Here is a 25,758-nt window from a genome sequence, read left to right as displayed (position 1 = left end):
AACCCCGGCAGAGGACCAACCTCGACGCTGCAGCGGCGCTCCTGGACGCCGGAGCGCACCCACCGCGCTGCACGCGAGCGCCCAAGAGGAAGCCTCCACCTCCACTGGTCCATCGGGACCCCGGATTACAAATGCAGCCTTTGACTCGGCCGAGTCACGGATTACAACTACCACGTCTCCTTCATCCAGTGAGGAGGAAGAGTGGGAGATGCCGGCAAAAAACGCCGTCGGTCTGCTGTAAAGGGGGCTCCTCAGCAGACCGCTCCCGTTGTTGAGCAAGGAGCTCCACCGATGACCTTCTTGCGCAACTGAAAGAGGGCCGAATCTTCACTAAACTGGATTTGGTGGAAGCCTACCACCGCATCCGCATCAAGGAGGGGGACGAACCCAAAACGGCCTTTTCCAGCTGTTTTGGAATGTTTGAGTACCTTGTTATGCCTTTCGGACTTTCTGGGGCCCCGAGTGTTTTTATGCAATTAATCAATGAAGTTTTACATGATTTGTTGTTTCGGGGGGTGGTGGTATTTCTGGATGACATTCTCATTTATTCGGAAACCATGGAGGAACACGTTAAGTTGGTTCGCGAGGTCCTCCAACGCTTGCGTGAACACAAGCTGTATGCCAAAGTGTCCAAATGCGAATTTCACCAGCCCTCCATCACCTTCCTGGGTTATGTCAATGGACCCCGAAAAGGTTCAAGCCGTGCGGGATTGGGAACCCCCCACCACACGCCGCCACCTACAACAGTTTTTGGGGTTCGCCAATTTCTACCGCAACTTCATCCCCAATTTCGCGCAGGTAGCCCTTCCCCTCACTTCCCTCTTGCGTACCAAGGGGAAGGGAGCGAGCGCCGCTCTTCCCTCGGCCCGTTTGCAGTGGTCTCTCCCCTGTCAACAGGCGTTTGACGAGCTTAAAGTGCTTTTTTCGTCGGAGCCGGTTTTGGCCCACCCGGATTGCACTAAGCCTTTTGTGGTTCAGGTGGACGCCTCCGACGTAGCCTTGGGAGGGGCCCTACTGCAAAGGGACGGGGAAGGGAAACTGCGACCCTGCGCCTACTTCTCCAAAAAGTTCTCCCAGTCAGAAATCAATTGGGCTATTTGGGAGAAGGAGGCGGAGGCGGTGAAACATGCCCTCACCATCTGGAGGCATTTCTTGGAGGGGGCCGAGTTTCCGTTCGAAGTGTGTACCGATCACAAAAATTTGGAGGCCCTCAAAGGGGCTAGGAAGCTCAACGCCAAACAAATTCGGTGGGCCCAGTTTTTCGCCAAATTCCGCTTCACTCTCAAGCATGTCCCCGGAAAGGACAATGCCCTGGCAGATGCCCTGTCCCGACTTCCCCAGTACCGCAACGATTTTGACCGCCCCGTGGACTCCCTTTTTACCCCTGAACAACGAGGGGAAATCCCGGGGCTCGCTGTCACCACCCGGTCACAAGCCCGGCTGCCAGAGAATCCCTTGCTCAAAGGGATCCCGGAGGCCTTTCAGCAAAGGCTCCGGGACGCTTCCCAGCAGGAAATGGAGCAACAGATTCTCCCTACGGGCATGGAGCAACGGGACTCCTGGTGGGTACAGGGGGGGAAACTCTACGTCCCAACTTCTCTCCGCAAGGAAGTTCTGGGACTGGTCCACGGCGCCAAACTGGCGGGTCATTTTGGTTTTGTCAAAACACTGCACCTGGTGAGAAGACAATTTTGGTGGCCAGGTATGAGAGCCGATGTAGAATTGTACGTGCGCAGCTGCCCCACCTGCGCTACGGCCAAGAAAAGAATGGGAAAACCCCCTGGACTACTAAAACCTCTGGAGAGCCCCACCCGACCCTGGGAGGTTATCGCCATGGATTTTATCACCGACCTACCTCCCAGCCGGGGTAAAACGGTTCTATGGGTGATCACGGACCTTTTCTCCAAGCAGGTCCACTTCGTTCCCTGCGCCGGACTCCCCTCGGCCCAGGGATTGGCTAAGTTGTTTGTCACTCATGTCCTCAGACTACACTCGGTCCCTAGGAAGGTCCTCTCCGACAGGGGGGTCCAGTTCGTCGCCAAATTCTGGCGAGCCTTCCTAAAATTGATGGGGGTGGAAGAACAGGGTCTCTCCTCAGCTTACCACCCTCAGACTGATGGTCAAACGGAACGGGTAAATGCAGTGGTCGAATGTTACCTCCGTTGTTATGTCAATTACCACCAAGACGATTGGGTGGATCTGCTGCCGTTTGCTGAATACGCCTATAACAATGCCCCCCACTCCTCCACAGGTTTCAGTCCTTTCCACGTAGTGTACGGAACGGAATTTGGTCCTTTTGGTTCCGCTCCCGTCACCCCAGAGCTCGAAACAGTCCCTGAGGTCCAGGAGTGGGCACGAGTGGTCCAGTCTACCTGGCCCTGGTTGCTCAAAAATCTCGAACGTGCCAAGAGCAAGTACAAGGAACAAGCTGACAAACATCGATCCCTGGGCTGGGAACTCAAAGTGGGGGGGCAGGTCTATCTCTCCACTAAGAACCTGCGCTCCCTCCGACCCTGCAAAAAGCTCAACGATCGATATGTGGGCCCTTTTCCCATTACCCGGGTGATCAATGAAGTCACTGTGGAACTCGAGCTTCCAAAGACCCTTAAGGGCGTCCATCCCGTCTTTCATATAAGCCTCCTCAAACCGTACGTTGCGGCCCCCCAGTTCCACCCCCCTCCGAAACCTGAGGTTCCTACGGTTGTGGGAGGGGACAACCATCTGGAAGTGTCTAAAGTGTTGGATTCCAAATGGAAAAAGGGAAAATTGTTCTATTTTGTCCGGTGGAAACATCTGGGACCTGCACACGATGAATGGGTGGCAGCCCCACACATGGCTGCCCCCCGCCTGGTACAAGAGTTCCACACCGCCTATCCCGATAAGCCCCGTCCTCCTGACCTTGCGGGAGGGGGGCCTTAAGGGGGGCAGAATGTAAGGGTCTGGTATTCTTTACTCCCCTTCCCCACTTTGATCCTTGCCTATCTCTTTGAACTCGTAAAAGCGGTTCACACCTCCCCGCAACCCGGCGCCTCTGCTGTCTTTCCCAGGTGCCCTCCCCTACCGCGCTTCCTGTGAGCACTCCCTCAGGCCGAGTCCGGCCTTGAAGATCTGATAGCCCTAGCAGCCTTGCTGGGACCCGTTTGATGTTTTGTATTGCACCAATCTATCTTGTAACTTCCCATAACATCAGTGTGAACCCTAGTGCCCTGGAATAGATATATTTTGTAACCCGGCTATGCCAATTCACTTGCAACTTTGAATCCGTGTCTGTCTCATCTGTCTGAAGCCTTCAATAAATCTATTGTTTCTGCATTCAAGCCTGAGCAGTGATTTTGCGAAGTTAGCCCAGGGAGTTGGGAACTCTCACACTGCCATGAAGCTTGCTGGGTGACTTTGGGCCAGTTATTCTCTCTCAATCTAATCCAGTTTGCAGTGTGGGTAAAATGGAGGAGCAGAGATGCCACCCTAAGCTCCTTAGAGGGGGAAAAAAAGGTAAAGGTAGTCCCGTGTGCAAGCACAGGGTCATTACTGATCCATGGGGTGATGTCACATCCCGATGTTTACTAGGGTTTGTTTATGGGGTGGTTTACCATTGCCTTCCCCAGTCATTTACACGTTACTCCCAGTAAGGTGAGTACTCATTTTACTGACCTCGGAAGGATTGAAGGCTGAGTCAACCTTGAGCTGGCTACCAGGCATTGAATTCAGGCCATAAGCAGACCTTTTGACTGCAGTACTGCAGCTTACCACTCTGTACCGTGGGGCTCTCTCTCCTTAGAGGAAAGGAGCAATAAAAATGTACTAAATAAATCAGGGCAGTTTCCAGGTTTTAGGGACTCTGGGAAGAGAGTGCCAAAGGCCCATCTCTCTTCCTCTGCCCACCACAAGGACCCACACTCACACCTCCATCCCCACATCTCCCTGCCTGCCTGTGTGTCATTCCTCATCCATTCATAATCTCGCACCACCCATGCTCACAGTCACCTGCTCGCCCTTTCCTCAGAGGCACTGAGTGGCCTGTGAGACTGGGAGAGCCACTCTAATAAAGTGGATCCTGCCAGAAGCCACAGACCTTGGCAGATGCCCCACCTCAGGGTATGCCCCTGACGACAGCCCAGAAATAAATAAATGATAAAGGTGATGACTAAAACACCTCTTTCTCATTTGCCTTTCTCAAGGGCAAAAAAAAAAAATCAGATATAGCAATCTGCATTGAACCTGTTAGAAAGGGACTGTAGCTCAGCATGGTGTAGCGGTTGGGAGTGATGAACTCTAATCTGGTTTGATTCCCCCACTCCTCCACATAAGTGGCGAATTCTAATGTGGTGAACCAGGTTGGTTTCCCAACTCCTCCACATGAAGCCAGCTGGGTGACCTTGGGCGAGTCACAGGTCTCTTAGAGCTCTCAGTCTCACCTACCTCACAAGGTTCTGTTGTGGGGAGAGGAAAGGAAGGAGATTGCAAACCGGTTTGATTCTCCATAAAAGGTAGAGATAATCAGTATATAAAAACCAACTCTTCTACTGCTTCAGTGATTGGGCACATGCTTTAAATGTCGGAGATCACAGGTTCAGTCCCTGACATCTCCAATTAAAAATGGATTCTGGATAGCAGGTATACTGCTGCCAGTCAGAGTAGACATCACTAAGTTAGACAGAGAAATGGTCTGACTCAGTATAAGAAAGCGTCATATTCACAACTTAAGGAATGGAAAACACGCCCACATGTAGTCATTTAGACCAAGACTTTACCTTTATTCTTATTTATATGAAATTCTATAAGACTATGCATTACCTCATTTTTCAATTTTATTTTGCACATTAATTTTAAATACTGGCCATGTAACTATGGAAATGTTTAAAAGTAGTTTTGTCAAAATGCTCTCAATCCATTTTACAGCAATTCAGAAAGAAAATATCACTAATGAAAGTATCAAAAATAATCAAGGGCCTTTCAAAAAGATAGCTTTAACTCAAAGAGATGACTCTCAATTCATTCCCTTGAATCAATTTTAATTATCTTGGCAATTTTATGAAAGAAATTCAGAAAAGGCTATAATGAATTGAGGCACAGATGCACCATGACACAGCTCCCACTCCTTTGAATAGCTTTTGCGCAGGTGGATGACAACCAAAGCAAAATTAAATGAAGAAAATGGAAATTGGCCCCAAATACTAAAACTGTGTGGCTTCATTTGCATTGTTCTTTATTCAGCAAGGCTTGGCCATGGTGTGTGTGTATGAAGTTTTTCAAAGTCTGTAGCATCATTATTTTACTGACACTATTTTATATTTCCAAGTTTTATATAATCAATCATATCAGTTATCAGTTGTAGACTATTGCAAATAGAGAAATTCTTCATTTTTTGTATACCAGAAGCTAAGCTGCACTATACTGCAGATTAGTATCAAGGGGAAAGTTATATTACTTACCTTAGAAACAAAACATTCTGCTATAGCCACAGGGTCATTTTCACAGTTCTCCAAGTCTTGCAAAAGTTCGCTAGTTTTTACAAACAAACAAAAAATTAGAAGTCTTTTTAAACATATGTTGGCTCTATTTAAAATATCAGCTACCGGTACATTTTATTTTAACTTAAAGTTACTCCAGTAAAATTGTTTCTTCCTAAAGGGAAAAGTTCACTTAAGATTTTTATTTTCTGTAACCAAAATTTTGCCTATTCCTTTTATGATTCTTCCTAATTCCTTCCTACTGTTGTCAAAACCACATTATGTTAAAACGCACTCACTCATAGTGGTAAATAGCTCTTGCAGCTACTGGTTACCAGAAAGACTGGCTGTGCCACACACAACTGCTCCGCTACAAAGCATCACTATGATCCTATGCATGTGTCTCTCCCTGTCCCGCTCAGCTTCTAGCACCCAGTAGCTAGTTACCCTTGTTGGGAGGAATGGGCAGGGCAACGTCTCCTCAGAGGGGGCAACAAAGCTGAAAAGACAGAGAGGTCAGGACTCTCTACATCTTTTTGCTTTGATCTGCTCTGTTTTGGCCCTAGACTGCTATTCTTAGAGAAACTTCCTTCCTTCCAGCTGCCCGTCCCTCTTCTTTATCTAACTACCATAGGAGCAAGATGTGTTCCTTTCTATTTCCATACATCTTAACACAGGCAGATGGCAATCTAAACTGTCTCTACTTTTTCCTATGCAACATGTAGTTCCTTACAATAAACTACTATTTTATTCGGAAGCATCCAGCCTTATGTAGGGTTGCCAGCTGCCAGGTGGGACCTGGAGATCTCCTGGAATTACAAGATTGGGGTTGGCTCCAGTAGGAATCCCACTCACTGGTAATTCCCCAGTAGGGGGAATGGGTAACATATAGCCACTAACTTAAGGGTCAACGGAGTTGTGCCAGGGGTCTTCTCATCTGGATGCACATGCATCGCATTACACTGGGTTACTGATTCCCTTCTGTGCTTGTCTTATCATCCATGTAGATACACTGTTGCTTTATTATGTATTTAAAATATTTATATTCTGCCTTTCATTTCAGAGAATGTCCAAGGCAGCTAAATTAATAGTTTTAAATTTGTGGCCTGTTTAATCCCAATGCTTGTCAATAGGCCCTTTCCTTTGAAAAGAAATGCACTAATGCTGTCCTCAGATAGTGGCGCAGAATGATGTCACTGAAAAAGCATTTTGTGTTAGCATTCTTGCTATTAGCTTGTGACGGGAAAATATGTCTCTGTTCATGTCTCAGTACAACCAACTCACTATGGAAGAATAACTGAAATGATCTATCCTTCTCTAGTAGAGCATTATTTTGTGAATGAAATACAAAATAGCAAGTAATAGCTAGGAGTTAATGTGCCAACTCTGGCTTTCCATTTTATAAATGTCTTTACATGTTTGCACTGAGTTTGGAGAATTTTAGGCTGCCAAGAACTAACAGAAAGAGAAATGCAATACACAGAAAGCAGTCAAAACCCAGGAGCTAAAACCACTCAAGAGGGCAATTATTTTATATAACTTTATCTTTTTAATATCATTCTTGGTTTTCACATGCATCCCCTGGAGTTATTTAACAAAGACGTCTCTTGACTATACTCTAATAGATGTTAAATGGAGATCAGAGTGGAGAAATCACTCAATATGATATACCTGCTGAAATAGCAAATGTTAACTGCTGAATACATAGGAAAAAAGGGGACAAAGCCATATGCCTGCCAACCAGTGAAAACAGTGTCATCTATGCCAGCAGCACTTCCCACTAAAGCCAACACAAGATCCTTGACCTTGTATCCCAGCATTCTTTAATTATATTAGCTATATAAGGAACATGGCAATACACAGCTGCCTTGTCATAAGTTTAATAGGTTAGACCAGAAGGATATGTGTATGTGTGCACACACATTGTATTGTTTTAGGGGTGTCATAAAACAATAAAGACTGTCTTGTTTTAGTGGAAAAGATGGGGTAAGCATGTGCATTGTACCATCTTCTTCCATACAAAATCTGAAAATGGGTTAAGTGGGTAATAAAATTAGATTTCTCCTGCTTCTTCAACATAGATAGTCATCTAAAAAAGGTGAACCACAAAAGAAAGTGTCAAAAAGAAACAGAAAGTCTTTTGTTGTTAAAATAAGCCATACAAAAGTAGGAGAGAATCTTATTTACCAGAACATACTTTCTTGGATTAAAATTAGAAACAGAAGGAAACTCAAGAGCACTTCCATAGCTTCCATTGCTATTTCATCCCATGGCACTGGAGAAGGGAAAGAACAGACTTGGTCTGGTTTAGTCTCCCTCCCTCTCTCACCATAGAGAAGTCAGGATAGGCATAAAGGAAACAGGTAAATGCATGAATACTTATCACAGTCTTGCTCTGGGCTGTCTTTCATTTGCTCCAAGTCCTACTATACAGGCCGGCCTTAAAGTTAATGAACAACTTCCAAGAAATTGTCAGTGGGATCCATGGTCACGTCTTCTAGACTTCTTGTGTATACTTTCTGTTCATACCACAGACTATTCTAGTTGAAGATGCTGGAAGCATCATGAAAGATTTAATTCCAGGTTTCCCTACATGTTTTCACTTATTTGAATATTTACTCACCTGTTGAAATGATAGATATCTTTTATGTTTCCAAACAAAGCTGATCGTTCGTCAGGCCCCAAGGAGAGTTTGGATTGGTCAGTGATACAATCAAGGTAATCCTATGAAATAAATAAAAGGGATGTCTTAAAGATGGCTGTTCTATTCTTCCTCAATAAATGGAACTATCTTTAATTGTGCAAGTTGAGTCTCCTCCAGATCAGTTTCACTTTGTATTACTGTAATCCCTTCAGTAAGCCTACAATGAACAGTCATTCTATTATGGAAGATAACAATGCTTATCTGTTCACCAATACCAAAGGAATAAACCCAAAGACAGAATGTTTAGCTATTCTGCTCTGACTGTACCCTGTATGTTTTTCAAGCTGCAAATGTATTCAGATTTCACCAACAGTGACAGCTTAATTATCTCCATTAATTTACTCAATAAGGTCAGTGACATGCTCCTATATTAAGGGATCTTTTAAATGAAAGGAATAATTTAAGCACCTAGATTTCCTACAGATACTCATATTTTCCAGGACTCTGCTTATGCTAACTTGAAATAGCATTCTGAATAACATTTTTAAAATTCCAAAACACAATGCAAATACTAAGGCCTCAGTTGCCAGTTTGTAAAAGAATAGGGCCTCTGTTCTTCTGCAGTGTCCACCTGGGACACTGAAATTCAACATTTGCTACACTGGAATATATTACAGCCAAAATGAATTTGCTTGCCAGATAAGATGTGTAGGCTACATTTTATGTACTCTTGTGTAAACAAGACAGCTGTAATTGAACAAAGAAAGTGTTACAGGTTTTGAGGTTATTTTCTATAGTAATTCCCTTGCTGGACAACCCCTGCACCTGCCACAGGATTCATTTAGATGTTTCTGGAGCATGTCCTGGCTGGATACACACTCTGTTCAGGCAAGCTACTGGCTGGGCCCATGGGGCCTGTCACCCCCATGTACTTTCGAATGCACCCCACATTCCAATATCTCTACATACTGCAGTGAAAGTCCGACAGTGGTGGAACCGACTGGTCATCTGGTAAGCTTCCCCTGGTTTTCAGAGCACCGTTCGAAAACCACCACTCTAGGTACACAGAAACTAATTGTTCCACAATTACTTTCATTTCCTGAAGACTTAGCTTACCCAATTCCATTAACAATTCATATGGGCATGTGAATCACTTATTTAGTCAACACCTGAATGTGGAATCTGACTCCACTGGAAAGTATTGGTTTTAAGATGACACTGGGTGATATTCAGGTCATATTTGTGCATTAGAAGTATAATGGTTCGTTTCCATCTCTCATGGTTTTACAAGTGAATGTGTAAACCAGTCTCCAGGTATCTCAACATTAAAAACAATGTAAAATCCTATTTAGTGTAACAAAAAAGCTAGTGTGTTTCCATAACATTTATAAAGAAACACTGCAGGAGGAAGGAAAAACAATAATGGAACTGTAAACAGCTGGAATAATCTTAACAAAAACACATAATGATCTCTAGCCTAAGGGTTCAGACAACTTGCAGTGGCATTCAACCAATGACAACACAATATTCTGTAGCACTAAAATCAAGGAACATTGGGAAATGGCATCTAGACCATGAAGATATTTGTTATATATCAACCACATTTCAAATCCCACACAGGAAAATCAGATAAAGCAACAATGAAAAAAACTATCTGGGAAAATGGCATAGAGTACATTAACAATGAGTACTTTAAAAAGTGTTATTGGATCATTTTTAAACACACACAAATAAAAAAATATAACATTGAGAAAAGCACAAGGAAGGGCGACACAATAGCTTGAGATGTTTGCAATGGCAATGTTTTAAAGCAGCTGTTCTTTGTATTTTGTGGTATTAAGTAGCAATTCAAGATACATGCACCCCAAATATAAGGTGCTACTTACACAGCCCAAATAATGCACTTTCAATCCACCTTAACGATCGTTTGCAAGTGGATTTTGCCAGTTCACACAGTAAAATCCACCTTCAGTGCATTGAAAGTGGATTGAAAGTGTGTTATTTGGGCTTTGTAAATAGCACCTATGAGTGGAAATACACAATATAAAGGCTGCTGCTGAAAAAGCCAGCTCAATCTCAAGTTCTCCATCTGTTCCCACAAGTTCAGCCTATCTTACATCTAGATACCATTATGATACATGCTCCCCTGCTACTATTCCATGCATTTGTCTGCTGTTAAAGAAAATGCTCAGTAACTTTGGGCCACCTGCCAAGCACTGTTACATGTTTCAAGGGGGAAAGAGAAACACCCAAAACAAGGCTGCCGTTATTGGCAATAGGTTTAACATGTAATATTTGTTTCCTCAAAAATGCAGTTCAGAAAATTTGAGGATACTTTTTTCTAAACTGCAGAATTTGGGTAAATTATGGCACAGTCTGTCCCAGAAACTCTGAACCTTGATTTAGAGACCAGCAGGCTAATATTGTTGTAATTCTCTCCTATATGGAATCCAGAGAGCTACTTCAGACTCACCTTGAGATGCTGAATGGATTTTTTCACTCTCAATTTAAAAACTCATTTCCATGCTGCCTAAAGTTACCAACCTCCAGATAGTAGCTGGAGATCTCCTGCTATAATAACTGATCTCCAGCCGATAGAGATCAGTTCACCTGGAGAAAATGGCTGCTTTGGCAATTGGACTCTATGGCATTGAAGTCTCTCCCCTCCCCAAATCCCACCCTCCTCAGGCTCCACCCCCAAAACCTCCCACCAGTGGCAGACCTGGCAACCCTAATGCTACCTAACAAATTGTTGTTGAAATGCTCGATTTCAAAAGCTTTTTACTATGCATAATGGGGAGAGTCTACTCAAAGAAAAGTATACCCCCAAAATCTCTCTAGTCATTAAGATCCTACTGGACTCAAATCTAGCTCTTGTACTGCAGACCAACACAGCGACTCCCCTGAAAAGTTAAACTCCCTCCTTCTCTTGCAACTAGTTGCATGGTTCTTTGAGCCCTGGCCTGAACCTTCCAGCATCACTTTACCTTATTTAGAATGTGCCAGCATGGGTTGCTCAAGAACAAGTCATGTCAGACTAATCTTATCTCCTTTTTTGATAAAGTTACTACCTTGCTGGATCAGGGGAATGCCGTAGATACGGTTTATTTAGATTTCAGTAAGGCTTTTGATAAGGTTCCTCATAATATTCTTGTAAGTTGGGAAAATGTGGTTTAGATCCTGTTACTGTTAGGTGGATCTGTAATTGGTTGACAGATCGCACCCAAAGAGTGCTTGTTAATGGTTCCTCTTCCACTTGGAGAGGAGTGACTAGTGGAGTTCCTCAGGGATCTGTCCTGGGCCCTGTGTTGTTCAACATCTTTATAAATGATTTGGATAAAGGAATAGAGGGGATGCTTATTAAATTTGCAGATGATACTAAATTGGGAGGGGTAGCAAATATGGTAGAAGTCAGAGCCAGGATACAGGATGATCTTGACAGGCTGGAGAATTGGGCTAAAACCAATAAAATGCATTTCAACAGAGATAAATGTAAAGTTCTGCATCTAGGTAGGAAAAATCAAAGGCATAATTATAGGATGGGGGAGACTTGTCTGAGCAGTAGTGTGTGCGAAAAGGATCTTGGGGTCTTAGTAGACCAAACACTGAATATGAGTCAGCAGTGTGATGCAGTAGCTAAAAAGGCAAATCGGATCCTGGGCTGTATCCACAGAAGTATAGTGTCCAGATCACGTGAAATGATGGTATCCCTTTACTCTGCTCTTGTTAGACCTCACCTAGAGTATTGTGTTCAGTTTTGGGCACCACAGTTTAAGAAGGATGTAGACAAGCTGGAACGTGTCCAGAGGAGGGCAACAAAGATGGTAAGGGGTCTGGAGACAAAGTCCTATGAGGAAAGGTTGAAGGAGCTGGGTGTGAGGGTCTCTGTCTTTGTGTCTCTGCTTTCCATCACCTGCGGTGTTATCAGTGAACTCGTAAAAGCAGTTCACACCTTCTGGTCTCAGGCGCCAGGCCTGATGGCCCATGTATCTTCCCCCCCGCTGTTCTTCCTGCCAGTACTCCCTCAGGCCGGTGCGGCCTTGGAAGTGTGATAGCCGCACCAGACTTCCTGGGATCCGTCTGATGTTTTGTATTATGCCAAGCTTGTAACTTCCCATAACAATAAGTGTGAACCCCAGTGCCCCAGTGCCCTGGAGTCAATATATTCTGTAAACCCGTATAGCCCCTCACTTGCAACTTTCTACCTGTGCCTGTCTCATCTCCTGAAGGCTTCAATAAATCTATTGTTTCTGTATCAACGTCTGAGCAACTGATTTGGAGAAGCAAACTCAGAGAGGGGGATCTCTCACATTAAGTTGCAAGTCCTTGCCTCTCGGACTGCAGCTGTACCGCTTTGGACAGAATGTCAGCCGACGAGGACACCACCCCTAACCCCGATGCCCCAAAGGAACCGGACGAGCCGGAGAAGCCGGACCCGAAGGAGGAGGGAGCCAAGCCAAAGAAACCGAAGGATCGCGCCCCCGACCAAGATCGGGACGGACGTCCCCGGGGGCTTACTTATTGGCTGGACTCTCCCAAGGGCTGGTCGCTCTCGCGGACTGCGGCGAAGGATCGCCGGTTGGCCTTCCCCAGCACGGGACTCGAAGGGGACCCGGCCCGCAAAGAAGCCCTCATGGAGGAAGAACGAAAGCAGTGGCAGGAAGACCGCCGGGCTATGCAGGAGCAGATGGAGATCATGCAACGCGTAATGGGTGAGATGGCCACGACCCTAGATGCGCTGAAGTTGCAACCTCCAGCCGGTGCTCCCCCAGACGGGGCGCCGGTAGTTCCGCCCGCAACCCCTGCCCCCCCGGCCCGTCGGGACCTGAAAGTCACGTATGACGGGTCGGGAGACCAGTTGACCTTTTTTATGGTCCAAGTAGACATTTTTATGCGGGAACAAGGCCGAACCTTCGTTTCTGAGGAGTCCCGGGTGCAGTACGTGGCTTCCTTACTGCAAGGGGAGGCGGCTGCCTGGATGGTGTTGCAGTATGAACTCCGCTCGCCGGTGCTGCGAACCCTGGACGAGTTCATGGTAGCACTCCGAAACCGTTTTGAGGACCCGACTCTGGGTGAGCGGGCTAAAGCCTCCCTGATGCAACTGCGCCAAGGGACTAAGTCGGTGGCGCAGTATGCAAGTGAGTTCCAGTCACTGGCTAGCCGAATTCTGGACTGGAGTGAAGCTACCTTGGTACAATGTTTCAGGGAGGGTCTCAACCCAGACCTCCAACATTGGGCCTTCATGCAAGGGAACCCCCCGGATGTGGAAGGTTGGGTTCGCCATGCTGCTGACATCGAGAATCGCAAACAACTCCTGAACTTGTCCAAGCAACGGCTTGGGCGAGACCCCAGGCCCCGAGGTGACCGTGGCCGGGAACTCCGGCAAGGGGGTGGCGGGGGTCTCTCGGCCGCGGAACGCCGCAAGCGGTTCGAGGCCGGCGTCTGCCTGATCTGCGGGGGAAAGGGTCACTTTGCATCGCAATGCCCCTCTCGCTCAGGCCGTCCGACCCCCCCCCGCCAAACCCAGGCCGAGCCGACGAAACCGGCCGCCGACAGCCAGCCTCGCCGCAGAAGTGGACCACTGAGCCGGCGCTCCGGCGCACCCTCCGCTCTCCACGCGCGCCCCCAGGATGGGGCATCCGACTCTACGGTCCCATCGGGGTCCCGGATTACAAATACCGTCTTTGATTCGGACGGCTCCCCGGAAGCCACCACCCCGTCCCCCTCTTCCAGCGAGGAGGAAGAGTGGGAACAGCCGGCAAAAAACGCCGTCGGTCTGCTGTAGAGGGGGCTCCGCAGCAGACCGTCCCTATCGTTGTGCAAGGAGCTCCACCGATGGTAAGCGCCCAAGAGGACAATGTATTTGTACGTGTTCATCTGTCCCTACCCAAAGGGGGTCCCCCGTTAGAGGTTCCCGCGTTGGTCGACTCGGGGTGTGCCCGCACCATGATAAATGAGGAAACTGCCAAGAAGTTGGGTGTCCGGCGCAAGCGGCTTCCGGGACCCCTCCGTTTTTCCCAAATGGACGGGAGTGACTTTAAACGGGGCCCTGTGACCCACAGAACTGCAGCCGTGATTATGTCCGTGGGGGAACATTGGGAACGGTTGTATTTCACCATCGCCCCTATTGTAACCCCTGTGGTGTTAGGGATGAACTGGTTAAGGGGACACAATCCCTCCATTGATTGGGTTAAACGGGTGCTTTCCTTCCCCGAAAACCCCTGTGGGTTGCATGACAAGGAACGGGTACTCAGAACTCCAGCCGCCGCACTGGTAGGGTCCCCCGCCCCTGTCTCTCCTCAATTACCCTCTGAGTACTCGCAGTTTACTGATGTTTTCGATGTTAGAGAGTGCGACGAACTGCCTCCCCACAGAGAAACGGACTGTGCCATCGAGATTGTAGGAGAAGGCAAACTGTCTAAGGGAAAGGTTTACCCCATGAGCCCTAGTGAAAAGACTGTATTGCGAGACTATTTGGATGTCAATCTGGCGAGAGGTTTCATACGCCCCTCCAAGGCTCCTTATTCAGCCCCAGCTTTCTTTGTAAAGAAAAAGACGGGAGATTTAAGACTGTGTATTGACTTTCGCAGACTGAACGCAGTCACCCAGTCTAATGCTTACCCCCTCCCTCTTATTCCTGACCTTCTAGCACAATTAAAGGAGGGCCGAATCTTCACCAAACTGGACTTGGTAGAAGCCTACCACCGCATTCGCATCAAAGAAGGAGACGAACCCAAAACGGCCTTTTCCAGTTGTTTTGGGATGTTTGAGTACCTGGTCATGCCGTTCGGACTTTCGGGGGCTCCGAGTGTCTTTATGCAATTAATTAATGAAGTTTTGCATGATTTACTGTTTCGGGGGGTGGTGGTATTTCTCGATGACATTCTTATTTACTCTGAAACCATGGAAGAACATGTGCGCCTAGTGCGAGAAGTGCTCCAGCGGCTGCGGGAGCACAAACTGTATGCTAAGGTGTCCAAGTGTGAATTCCACCAACCTTCTCTTACATTTCTGGGGTATGTGATTTCCCACCAAGGGTTGGAAATGGACCCCGCCAAGGTCCAGGCGGTGCGGGACTGGGAAACCCCCACTACCCGCCGCCAACTTCAACAGTTTTTGGGGTTTGCCAACTTTTACCGGAATTTCATTCCCAACTTTGCCCAAGTTGCGCTTCCCCTCACTGCCCTGTTGCGTACCAAGGACAGGGGGGCTAGCGCCGCACTCCCCTCAGCCCGTCTGCAATGGTCTCCCCAGTGCCAGCAAGCTTTTGAACGTTTAAAGCTACTTTTTTCATCCGAACCCGTTTTGGCTCACCCGGATTGCACCAAGCCCTTCGTGGTGCAGGTGGATGCCTCGGATGTAGCCATGGGCGGGGCCCTATTGCAGAGGGATGAGGGGGGACGGTTGAGGCCATGCGCCTACTTCTCCAAGAAGTTTTCCCAGTCCGAAATCAACTGGGCCATTTGGGAGAAGGAGGCAGCAGCGGTCAAACATGCCCTTACCATATGGAGACACTTCTTGGAGGGGGCCGAGCTGCCGTTCGAAGTGTGCACAGATCACAAGAATCTTGAGGCTCTCAAGGGAGCTAGAAAACTCAATGCCAAACAAATTCGGTGGGCCCAATTTTTTGCAAAATTCCGGTTCACCCTCAAACATGTCCCTGGCAAAGAAAATGCCCTAGCTGATGCTTTGTCACGACTTCCCCAGTATCGCAACGATTTCGATCGCCCCGTCGACTCCCTGTTCACTCCCGAACAGCGAGGGGAAGTCCCTGGCTTGGCCGTCACCACCCGATCCCAAGCCCGCCAACCGGAGACCCCCCCTACGCTCAAAGGTATCCCGGAAGCATTCCAACAGCGACTCCGGGACGCCTCCTTACAGGAGGAGGAGCACCATCTCCTCCCCACTGGCTTGGAACGAACCAACACTTGGTGGGTGCAAGGGGGGAAACTATATGTCCCATCTTCCCTTCGCAAAGAAGTATTGGGACTTGTACATGGGGCCAGGCTAGCGGGTCATTTTGGTTTCATAAAAACGCTTCACCTGGTTCGAAGGCAATTCTGGTGGCCCGGTATGAGATCTGATGTAGAGTTGTATGTGCGCAGCTGCCCCACCTGCGCCACAGCCAAGAAACGGATGGGAAAACCCCCGGGGCTTCTCAAACCGCTTGAGAACCCCTCCCGTCCCTGGGAAGTCATCGCCATGGATTTTATCACCGACCTACCTCCAAGTCGGGGGAAAACGGTTCTCTGGGTTATCACAGACCTCTTTTCCAAACAGGTTCATTTCGTTCCATGTGCAGGTCTTCCTTCAGCCCAGGGCTTAGCTAAACTGTTCATCACGCACGTCCTCAGGCTACACTCGATCCCGAGGAAGGTCCTCTCCGACCGGGGGGTCCAGTTTGTTGCCAAATTCTGGCGGGCTTTCCTAAAGTTAATGGGAGTGGAGGAACAGGGCCTTTCTTCCGCCTATCACCCCCAAACGGATGGTCAAACGGAACGAGTAAATGCGGTAGTAGAATGTTATTTGCGTTGCTATGTAAATTTCCACCAGGACGACTGGGTCGACCTGCTGCCATTTGCCGAATATGCGTACAACAATGCGCCTCATTCCTCTACCGGCTTTAGTCCCTTCCAAGTAATATACGGGACGGATTTTGGCCCTTTCGGTTCTGCCCCCGTCTCGCCAGAGCTCCAGTCTACCCCTGATCTTCAGGAGTGGATTCAGGTGGTTAAATCCACCTGGCCATGGTTGCTCAAAAATCTGGAAAGGGCAAAAGGCAAGTACAAGGAACAAGCAGACAAACACCGGTCTCCGGGGTGGGAACTCAAGGTGGGGGAGCAAGTCTATCTGTCCACCAAAAACCTCCGCTCTCTTCGCCCCTGCAAAAAACTGAGCGACCGTTATGTAGGACCTTTCCCCATTACCAGAGTAATCAACGAGGTTACCGTGGAACTGAGTCTCCCTAAGACTCTCAAGGGAGTTCATCCAGTCTTCCATATAAGCCTCCTCAAACCTTATGTAGCAGCTCCCCAGTTCCACCCCCCTCCCGCTCATGAGATTCCTACCGTAGTAGGAGGGGATACCCATTTGGAAATATCCAAGGTTTTAGATTCCAAATGGAAGAAAGGGAAACTGTTTTACTTTGTTCGCTGGAAAAACCTTGGCTCCGCTCATGACGAATGGGTGGCCGCACCCCACATGGCAGCTCCTCGCTTGGTCCGAGAATTCCACCTCGCTTATCCCGATAAGCCTCGTCCTTTCGGAGGGGGGCCTTAAGGGGGGCAGAATGTGAGGGTCTCTGTCTTTGTGTCTCTGCTTTCCATCACCTGCGGTGTTATCAGTGAACTCGTAAAAGCAGTTCACACCTTCTGGTCTCAGGCGCCAGGCCTGATGGCCCATGTATCTTCCCCCCCGCTGTTCTTCCTGCCAGTACTCCCTCAGGCCGGTGCGGCCTTGGAAGTGTGATAGCCGCACCAGACTTCCTGGGATCCGTCTGATGTTTTGTATTATGCCAAGCTTGTAACTTCCCATAACAATAAGTGTGAACCCCAGTGCCCCAGTGCCCTGGAGTCAATATATTCTGTAAACCCGTATAGCCCCTCACTTGCAACTTTCTACCTGTGCCTGTCTCATCTCCTGAAGGCTTCAATAAATCTATTGTTTCTGTATCAACGTCTGAGCAACTGATTTGGAGAAGCAAACTCAGAGAGGGGGATCTCTCACACTGGGTATGTTTAGCCTGAAGAGGAGAATGCTGAGAGGGGATATGATAACCATTTTCAAGTACTTGAAGGGCTGTCATATAGAGGAGGGTGCCGAGTTGTTTTTTGTTGCCCCAGAAGGTCAGACCAGAACCAGTGGGTTGAAATTAAATCAAAAGAGTTTCCATCTAGACATTAGGAAGAATTTTCTAACCGTTAGAGCGGTTCCTCAGTGGAACAGGCTTCCTCAGGAGGCGATGAGTGCTTCTTCTCTGGAGGTTTTTAAGAAAAGGTTGGATAGCCATCTGTCAGCAATGCTGATTCTATAACCTTAGGCAGATGATGAGAGGGAGGACATCTTAGCCATCTTCTGGACATGGAATGGGGGTCACTGGGGGTGTAGAGGGGAGGTAGTTGTGAGTTTCCTGTATTGTGCAGGGGGTTGGACTAGATGACCCTGGTGGTCCCTTCCAACTCTATCATTCTATCTCCAACAAGTGGGTCAAATTAACCTATAACTGTACTTTGGCAAGCTTACCCTCCACCGCCATCCCTTTTGTTTACTCTTTTTAAAAAGGAGAAGGAGGAAAATGGGGGAGAGGAAACGAAAGAACAAATGAACAATAAACCACAGACACCCCATGTTTCGATTTTATGCCAATAAAGGAGATTGTTATTGTATACCACAATAACAGTATCACCTGTAACCAACACTTCCCAGCATCCACATTTTAAACCCTCCTGAAAAAATGCCTTTCCCATAAGTGTTTTCTTCAATGACCTGTATTAACATTCCACATTTACAAACATGTTTTCCTTTTTAATATACCCTTGCTAAAACTAGAATTTGCCCTGGTTAGAAAATATGGCCCTATTAAACACAATGTATTAACAGGTCGGAGACTTATAACAACTAAACTTCATGACATCTAAACTCTCCAGCAGACATTATCTACAGCCCTTCTTTACATTCCACCTTCACCAGTTTATGACCTCATCCCTGAAGTCTGTTCCCTTAAATATGCTTGTACATTAAGTCATTATAACAATGTCTCTGGGGCTTCCTGAAACTGTGAGTGACCTTTTGTTTTCACTCACAAGATGCCTTGGAGCAGAGATTTTTAAAGCTTTGGGAAGCAGAAAGTATTGCTACACATACAGCACCCTGGGCCAACAAGTGAAAAATGAGTACAAAACAGGACAGGACATTTCCAGCTATAATTCTAATGCATATTTGCTTTTAACAGAATAAGATGTAGAAAGCTATCTGAGCTTATCCAAAGTACTCAGCCCCAAGAACACAGAAAATTTACATAGAAAATGTAACCTTTTAAATAAGTATACAAACTATTTTTCAATTACAGGATTGAAACTTACCAGAGAAACTGTACTTTTCACAGTTCTGTTTCCCAACCTTGAAGTGTTCCATAGAGCCTGCTAATCATTTAAAACTTTGCCTATTTCCAGTCTTGTATCCATTCACCCAGCATTATCACTTCCTAATTTTAAGGCAAGGCTTCAAAACAATTTGCATATTCCCATCTCAATCATGTTTGCAATTCAACACAGGTTTGGGTGTTTTAAGGCAGGATGACCCAGGAACTGCTCTGGGCTTTGTGCTGATTGAGCAAAAAACATAAATATTACAGACATAAAGGTGTTTTGGAATGGGCTAATACATCACAAGAGTATGGATGGCTGTGGATATTAAAATAATGAGTCATTAGTAAAGCAAATTTATCAAAATATGTGCTGGATTTCTTATTGCTCAGGGCTTCAGGATGTCCTAATCTGGCCCTGATGAGGTCCCTCTCAAATGGAGACTGTATCACTACCCAGAAACACAGGCAGTGAGCAAGTTCTATCCCACTGCAGTGAAGTTCTCCAATACAGCAACTGGTTTTTCTCATACAAATGAGTGGCAGCAATTTTGATGAAACACTGTAACTAGCCAGGAACATCACTGATGTAAGGGTTGCTCCTACCTCCTCATTTGGTGAACCAAGTATATTTTGTAGGAGTTTTTTTTGTAGAGAGGTTCCTCCCTCCTCCCATCACTCCAGGGAAGGCAAGTTTAAATTCTGTGCAATAAAGTGAGAAAATAAAATCTGGTCCTATCTGCATAGCTCCACTGTATCTGTTTCTAAGATGAGCTGAAAGATGTTAATAGAATTTGACCTAAGAAGAAACCAGCTTCATATGAAGCCAACTTTGAGGGATCACAAAACTCAATAAAAAGAAAAATAATAATTCCCAGATAGTTATATCTGGTTAAGCCTGGTAATTTAATAAGTCTAGAAATTCGTCCTGCAACCAAAAGTGGAAGTACAAATAAAACTATGATTTTCCACAATAAGTCCCTGGTGGACAATGATCGATGTAACCATGAAGCTCTTTTTATAACTTTCAATTGATTATTCTGTTTTTTATTTTTTAACCCCAGTGGGTCATTGGCCCTGACCTGGGTGGCCCAGGCTAGCCTGATCTCGTCAGATCCCAGAAGCTAAGCAGGGTCAGCCCTGGTTAGTATTTGGACGGGAGACCGCCAAGGAATACCAGGGTTGCTGTGCAGAGGAAGGCACTGGCAAACCACCTCTGTTAGTCTCTTGCCATGAAACCCCCCCCAAAAAGGGGTTGCCATAAGTCAGCTGTGACTTGACGGCACTTTACACACACACACAGTGGGTCATTGAAAACTGCCATAGCAAAGTAACAACAGCTGTCATAATCTGAAGCCATAATAAAAGGTTGGAAACTCCCTAATAACAAATCAGCAACAGACATAATGAAATGTTACACAATCCTAAAGCATTTATTAAAACAATGCTGGGGTTTTTTAAATGTAATTGTTGTGTGAATAAGTGACCCCTATTGCCTCCTGAAATTACAGCCAAACATTTACTTCCTTTTCTGGAGAGTAAAAGAACCCCTGCAATTTCTAAAGCGATTCATGGAACCAGGATGGATTTAGCACTAGTTGTTTGATAACTGAGTGTTACTGCTTCTCACATTGTTCACCACACAGTTTTAGCCAACTGTGTAAGACTGAGAGGGTTACCGCACTTTGCATTCCCAGAGATGTATTAAGTTTTAAAATGCTGTAAAAAACATTGCTTTAAAAGGGTTTTTGGATACCACAGCTTATAAATGGTTGGAAGACGTCTTCACAGCTAAAGGGGCCAAACAAAGTGTGAACAGTATTTTTTATAACGTTTTCAAACTCTTAATACATCGCTGGGAATACATAGAAAGTGCAAACAGTATTTTTTATAACATTTTCAAACTCTTAATACATCGCTGGGAATACAAGTGCGGTAACCCCCTGAGAGAGAAGTCTTATTCTGCAGCCTTTCTCTTTATCAGTACTCCAGATTAGGGCTGTTGGATAGAGATACATAGAGACACAATGTAGTAAGAGGGGCTGGACAGCTCTAGTTTTATAGACCCTGATTCCTTGTCCTGGTTGAATAAACCGAGATGACTGTCTGATACATAGATACATTGCATCTCTATGGAGGCATGGGGCAAACTTTGCAAAGATACATTGCAAAGATCACACTAGATTCTGAACACAGCCACTTTGCCAAAGAATTTCAAAGGAGGATGGGCTGACCCCTTCCAGACCCCATACCTCTGGACCCCCTGACCTAATCTTTACCAAACTTGGGGGTTCTTGCAAGGAGAGTCCCTTCTAGCTACCCTGAAAATTTGGGACCTCTACCTGCATTTTGAGCTTTCAGTTGAGCTCTACCATAGGTATACTACCATTTGGGCATGCCAAGGGGGCTCATCAAAGGAGTTCCACCTATTTGTTTGTTTACAAAATGTATATCCCACCTTTCTGCCCATTCAGGACCACCAAGGCAGCTTATAATGAAAAACAGAATATTATAAAAACACAACAGCAAATCAATTAAAACCAAAACAAATTCATACGTGTGAAAACAGAGAAACAACAATTAAAACCTGTTGCAGCATTGGACCTTTGATGCCCTAAATGATCTGGGACCAGCATATCTTCGAGACTGCATCTTCCATTACACCCCCAAAGAGCATTATGCTCAACCAGAAACAATCTTCTGGTGGTCCCTGGCCCAAGAAGTGTCTGGCTGTTCTCAACCAAGAGCAGGGCTTTTTCAGCCCTGGCCCCGGCCCTGTGGAACTCTGTCAAAAGAGATCCTGGTCCTGCAGGCCTTGGCTCAGTTCCACAGAGCCTGTAAGACTGCCAGGCCTATGGTTGAGAACAGTGAAGGTTCTACATCTGCTGGTCTCCCGCACCCCTCTCCCCCCATTCCTGCTTTTCCTCTTTCTTTTTTCCCCCCCTTTCCCTTGTCCTTGTCATGGCTTTAGCAACACTGCTACCCCCATTTTTCTATTGTTGCCAAGAGGAAAAAGTAGGATGTGGTGGTGAAAAGCAAGAGACTACCTACCAGGACCTGGTCAGTGGTAACCCTATTCTTACCATGGGCATCAGATGTTCTTTTCATACATGGTGAACACATGCAGACTGCTTTAGACTACAATATAAACGGAAGATGTTGCAATTATTGTGGGGCCAATGTCAGCTGGATAGTATGCACAGTTAATTTCCTTCTCTGAACACACAGATAGGAGAAGATATGTGCCTTTTCCTAGGACACTTTCCACAGTTCTGTTCATGTAGTATAGTAACCAATTAGGACCACAGACAATAGCCCCAGGTATTAACTCTAGATCCAAAATTAAATGTTACATTATTGATATGTTCCCTCCCCAACCATCTTTCTAAATAGTACAACCACTCAGCTGTGTTACAGGGATTCCGATGCATTGTTTTATACATTTTCTTCCCTTCCTTCCCAATGAAAGGATGAAAAGATTGCCAAAGGGTGAAGCAGATTAACTCCCACCCTTTTATCTATACTGATTTGCATTCACAGTAGCATTTGCTACTCAGTCAACAGAGTGTGGCTGAATGATCTGTCCCTTTGCCACAAGAAGAGCAGGTACAATAGCCTTAATCTTCTGGGCAGTTCTCTAGCTCAATGGAGGAGGAGTTCAAATCTCTCTCTTTCATGCAGAAAGTATAAAATCAGTATCTGTTGAAGGTACTTTTATATTACTGAAGAATTATGTACCAATCTGTCTTGAGTGTTCAAGTTTTCAAAATCAGTTGGGAGTGATTATAGTTGGAGACTTTAAAATTGTCAATTAGGTTGAAAAGAGTGGCATAGATGTCACTACTATCCAAAATTAATTTAAGCTATTAGTGTATATCAAACAAAAAACAAGATTCTGCATATTTGTTGTGAAGACAATCAAGGAACAAACTGGACACATTACAGGAGATCTGGTGGGATGCAGTTACCTCTCCCCAGCTGTACTTGGCCATGATTGCTGCGCTAAGCAAAGAACAACAGAGGAGGAAGATGTGCCCTCTGCCCACAGATAGGTACATGCTAACCTGGAAGGGTGTGGTTTCAATCTATGCAGACCACATCTGGCAAGGAAGATTATGATCCACAAAGTCACTGGCAGGATACTACTCACTAGTCTCAACCATGGTTAAGAACTACAGCAGCATTCATATTTGTCATGGTTGGCACTAACATGGGGGCTCACTTTTAATCAGAATGTGAAGCTGGTAAAAGTGAACCATAGCCAATGTCATCTTAACCATGATTACATCCAACAGTGGAAGGACCTGGGGGCGGGGTTTGCACACAAGAAGTGAGGGGACAGGCCCAAGGAGGGGAAAGGGGCCTTTTAAAAACAGCACACAATGGATGGAGAAGCATTAAAGGAAATGGTGAAACACATACCTATCAGTCTGCATTCTGTCATAAAGTTTTCAAATGAACACAAGGACGCCCTAAGCAAGTATTTTTGAGGCCCATATTCCCTTGGAAAGTAGTTGTGCCTAGCTCTGCATATGTGATATGGCCCTCTGGCTTTTAAAAACAAGTGCACACCTAGTCTTTTGGAGTTTGTGTGTTCAAAGAAAAAATGCAAGTCGGGAGACTGGATTGCATGGGCACAATAGCAGCCCTCCCCTTCCCAGGTGATATGAAATACTTTAATCACACCATGGAGAATGTCATCACACTTATAATTAGCTACTTGCTGATTATACTACTGTCAAAAAAAAAACTCAGCATGTTCATGACTGCCTACAGGAAGGCAAAGTAAAGCCTCTTTAACATTTCAGAGGTTTCTGACAACGTCAAACCAATCTCCACAGGGCAGCTTCAACAGCCCTGCATTTGTTTGTTCTGCTCGAAGACTAGCCAGGACAAAATATCCTGTGTGAACAAAGAAAATTCCTTATAGCAATAACTCACCCATAATCCAGGACAACATACCCCCAAAAATGCAGCAGCTGCATTATCCACCCTATTTTGGGAAGGGGAGACATTTGCATATCCGAAGGCAGGAGGAACAATTTAGCCAAACCTCATTTTGTTATGGCAACTGTGTAAAATATTGCTCTGGACATAGTAAAATGCAGTTAAGGTCCCTTAAGGGCACACAATTGCTACAAATCCTAAAGACACTTTCCTGGGAGTAATCCCCACCGAATAATATGGGACTTACTTCTCAGTAGACCTGCTTAGGTTTTCTCCCAAAATGTATTGGGTTTGGGCAGTGTTGTTTTTAGGCATGGGTATTTTAATTATTTTAATCTTAGAATTAGAATTTTGGAGATACAAGGAGTGTAACTATTTTAGATTAAATTAAGAAGAATCTGCTTCATAGATATACCTTTGGTATCTTTAGCATCAGTAACTAAAAGCTCGGCACATTGACAACAGCCTGAAATGCAGCCTTCTTCCCTGCCACCCCATTCACCTTCCACTTGAGCACTGCCACTCAAATTCTTAATTATGCTACAAAAATAAACAGAAGAGGTACAAAAAGGATACTGCAAGAGTTACAGCTAGACACACCTGTGCAGAAGTATAATAGCCCAAGGCTAAAACCATGGCTTTGTTTTGGGTTTTTTATCCCTCTTCCCCATTAGAATCTCTGCAAGAGAACATTTCAGTCTCAGGATTTATTGGAACTCCTTTCTTAACACAAGACTGGTGAATCCTGGATCTGCGCTCACATATGCTATTCTTAACAGAAAACATTAGAGTTGTGGAGGAAGTGGGTGACACACACATCAGCAGGGTGAATAAGAAAAATCACTCATTCAGTTTTCAAGGAGACAGGAAGGATGTTGGGAGGCCATGGGAACTAGGGCCATGAGGGAGATAAGCCTAAATCACAGTATCATTCAACACCATTCAGAGCTTCCCTAAATCCTTGAGCTAGGGAAGTATATGAATGCAAGACAAATAAGGAAAAAAAAAACCCTACAGGTTCAAGTGATAGGAGGGTCTAAATCATGGTTGAACAACTGGCAGAATGTGCTGTAAGTGGCACAGGCAGCAGAGATTCATAGTACTCCTGGACACAGGCTTGGCTATGGCATTATTAAACATCTGCCTCATGTCCCATGCCTCAGTATTTCCTTCTCCCCAGCTCAGTAAACTACAGTTAAATACAGACCCATGGGACTGTATTTTCTATTGAATTAAACACTGGAGTGGCACTATCTGCAGTCCAAAGTACACGAGACATTAGGAAATCCATGAGTGGCTCTTTCTAGCAGTTCTTCTTGATAGATAAAAGCCAGAGAGAACCCACATCTAGACTGGGACCACAGCACAGAGGAGCAGAAGGGATTATCTCACTTATATCCCGCCTTTCCTCATGGCTCAAGGAGGCTAGCAAATCATAATTTAAAACATCACAGTTTAAAACTAATGAAATAAAACCGCAAATAACCATTCCCCCCCAAAAGATACCCACAGTTTACACCCCATTAAAAATCCTGGCAAATAAAATGGCCTTGATGTAACTCCTGAAAATTTCACTTCTTCAGAGAGACCATTCCACAGAGTGGGAACTGCAACAGAGAAGGCACAGGCACTGG

General features: G+C 45.7%; 1 protein-coding gene across 1 annotated transcript in view; it reads right to left on the bottom strand.

The window, feature by feature from the left end:
* PLEKHG1 (pleckstrin homology and RhoGEF domain containing G1) overlaps positions 1–25,758 on the bottom strand; it is a 122,235-nt gene that overhangs the window by 35,184 nt on the left and 61,293 nt on the right. Inside the window, exons 3-4 of the mRNA XM_056853198.1 lie at positions 8,074–8,174; positions 5,433–5,502 (exon numbers count right to left, since the gene is read on the bottom strand). Coding sequence (XP_056709176.1) covers positions 5,433–5,502; positions 8,074–8,174 — 171 coding nt within the window. The remainder of the gene's footprint in view (positions 1–5,432; positions 5,503–8,073; positions 8,175–25,758) is intronic.

Source organism: Euleptes europaea, chromosome 7 (genome assembly GCF_029931775.1).
Source record: "Euleptes europaea isolate rEulEur1 chromosome 7, rEulEur1.hap1, whole genome shotgun sequence".
Taxonomy (NCBI): domain Eukaryota; kingdom Metazoa; phylum Chordata; class Lepidosauria; order Squamata; family Sphaerodactylidae; genus Euleptes; species Euleptes europaea.
Note: the sequence above shows the minus strand (reverse complement) of the source record. Positions and strands in the feature narration are given on the sequence as shown.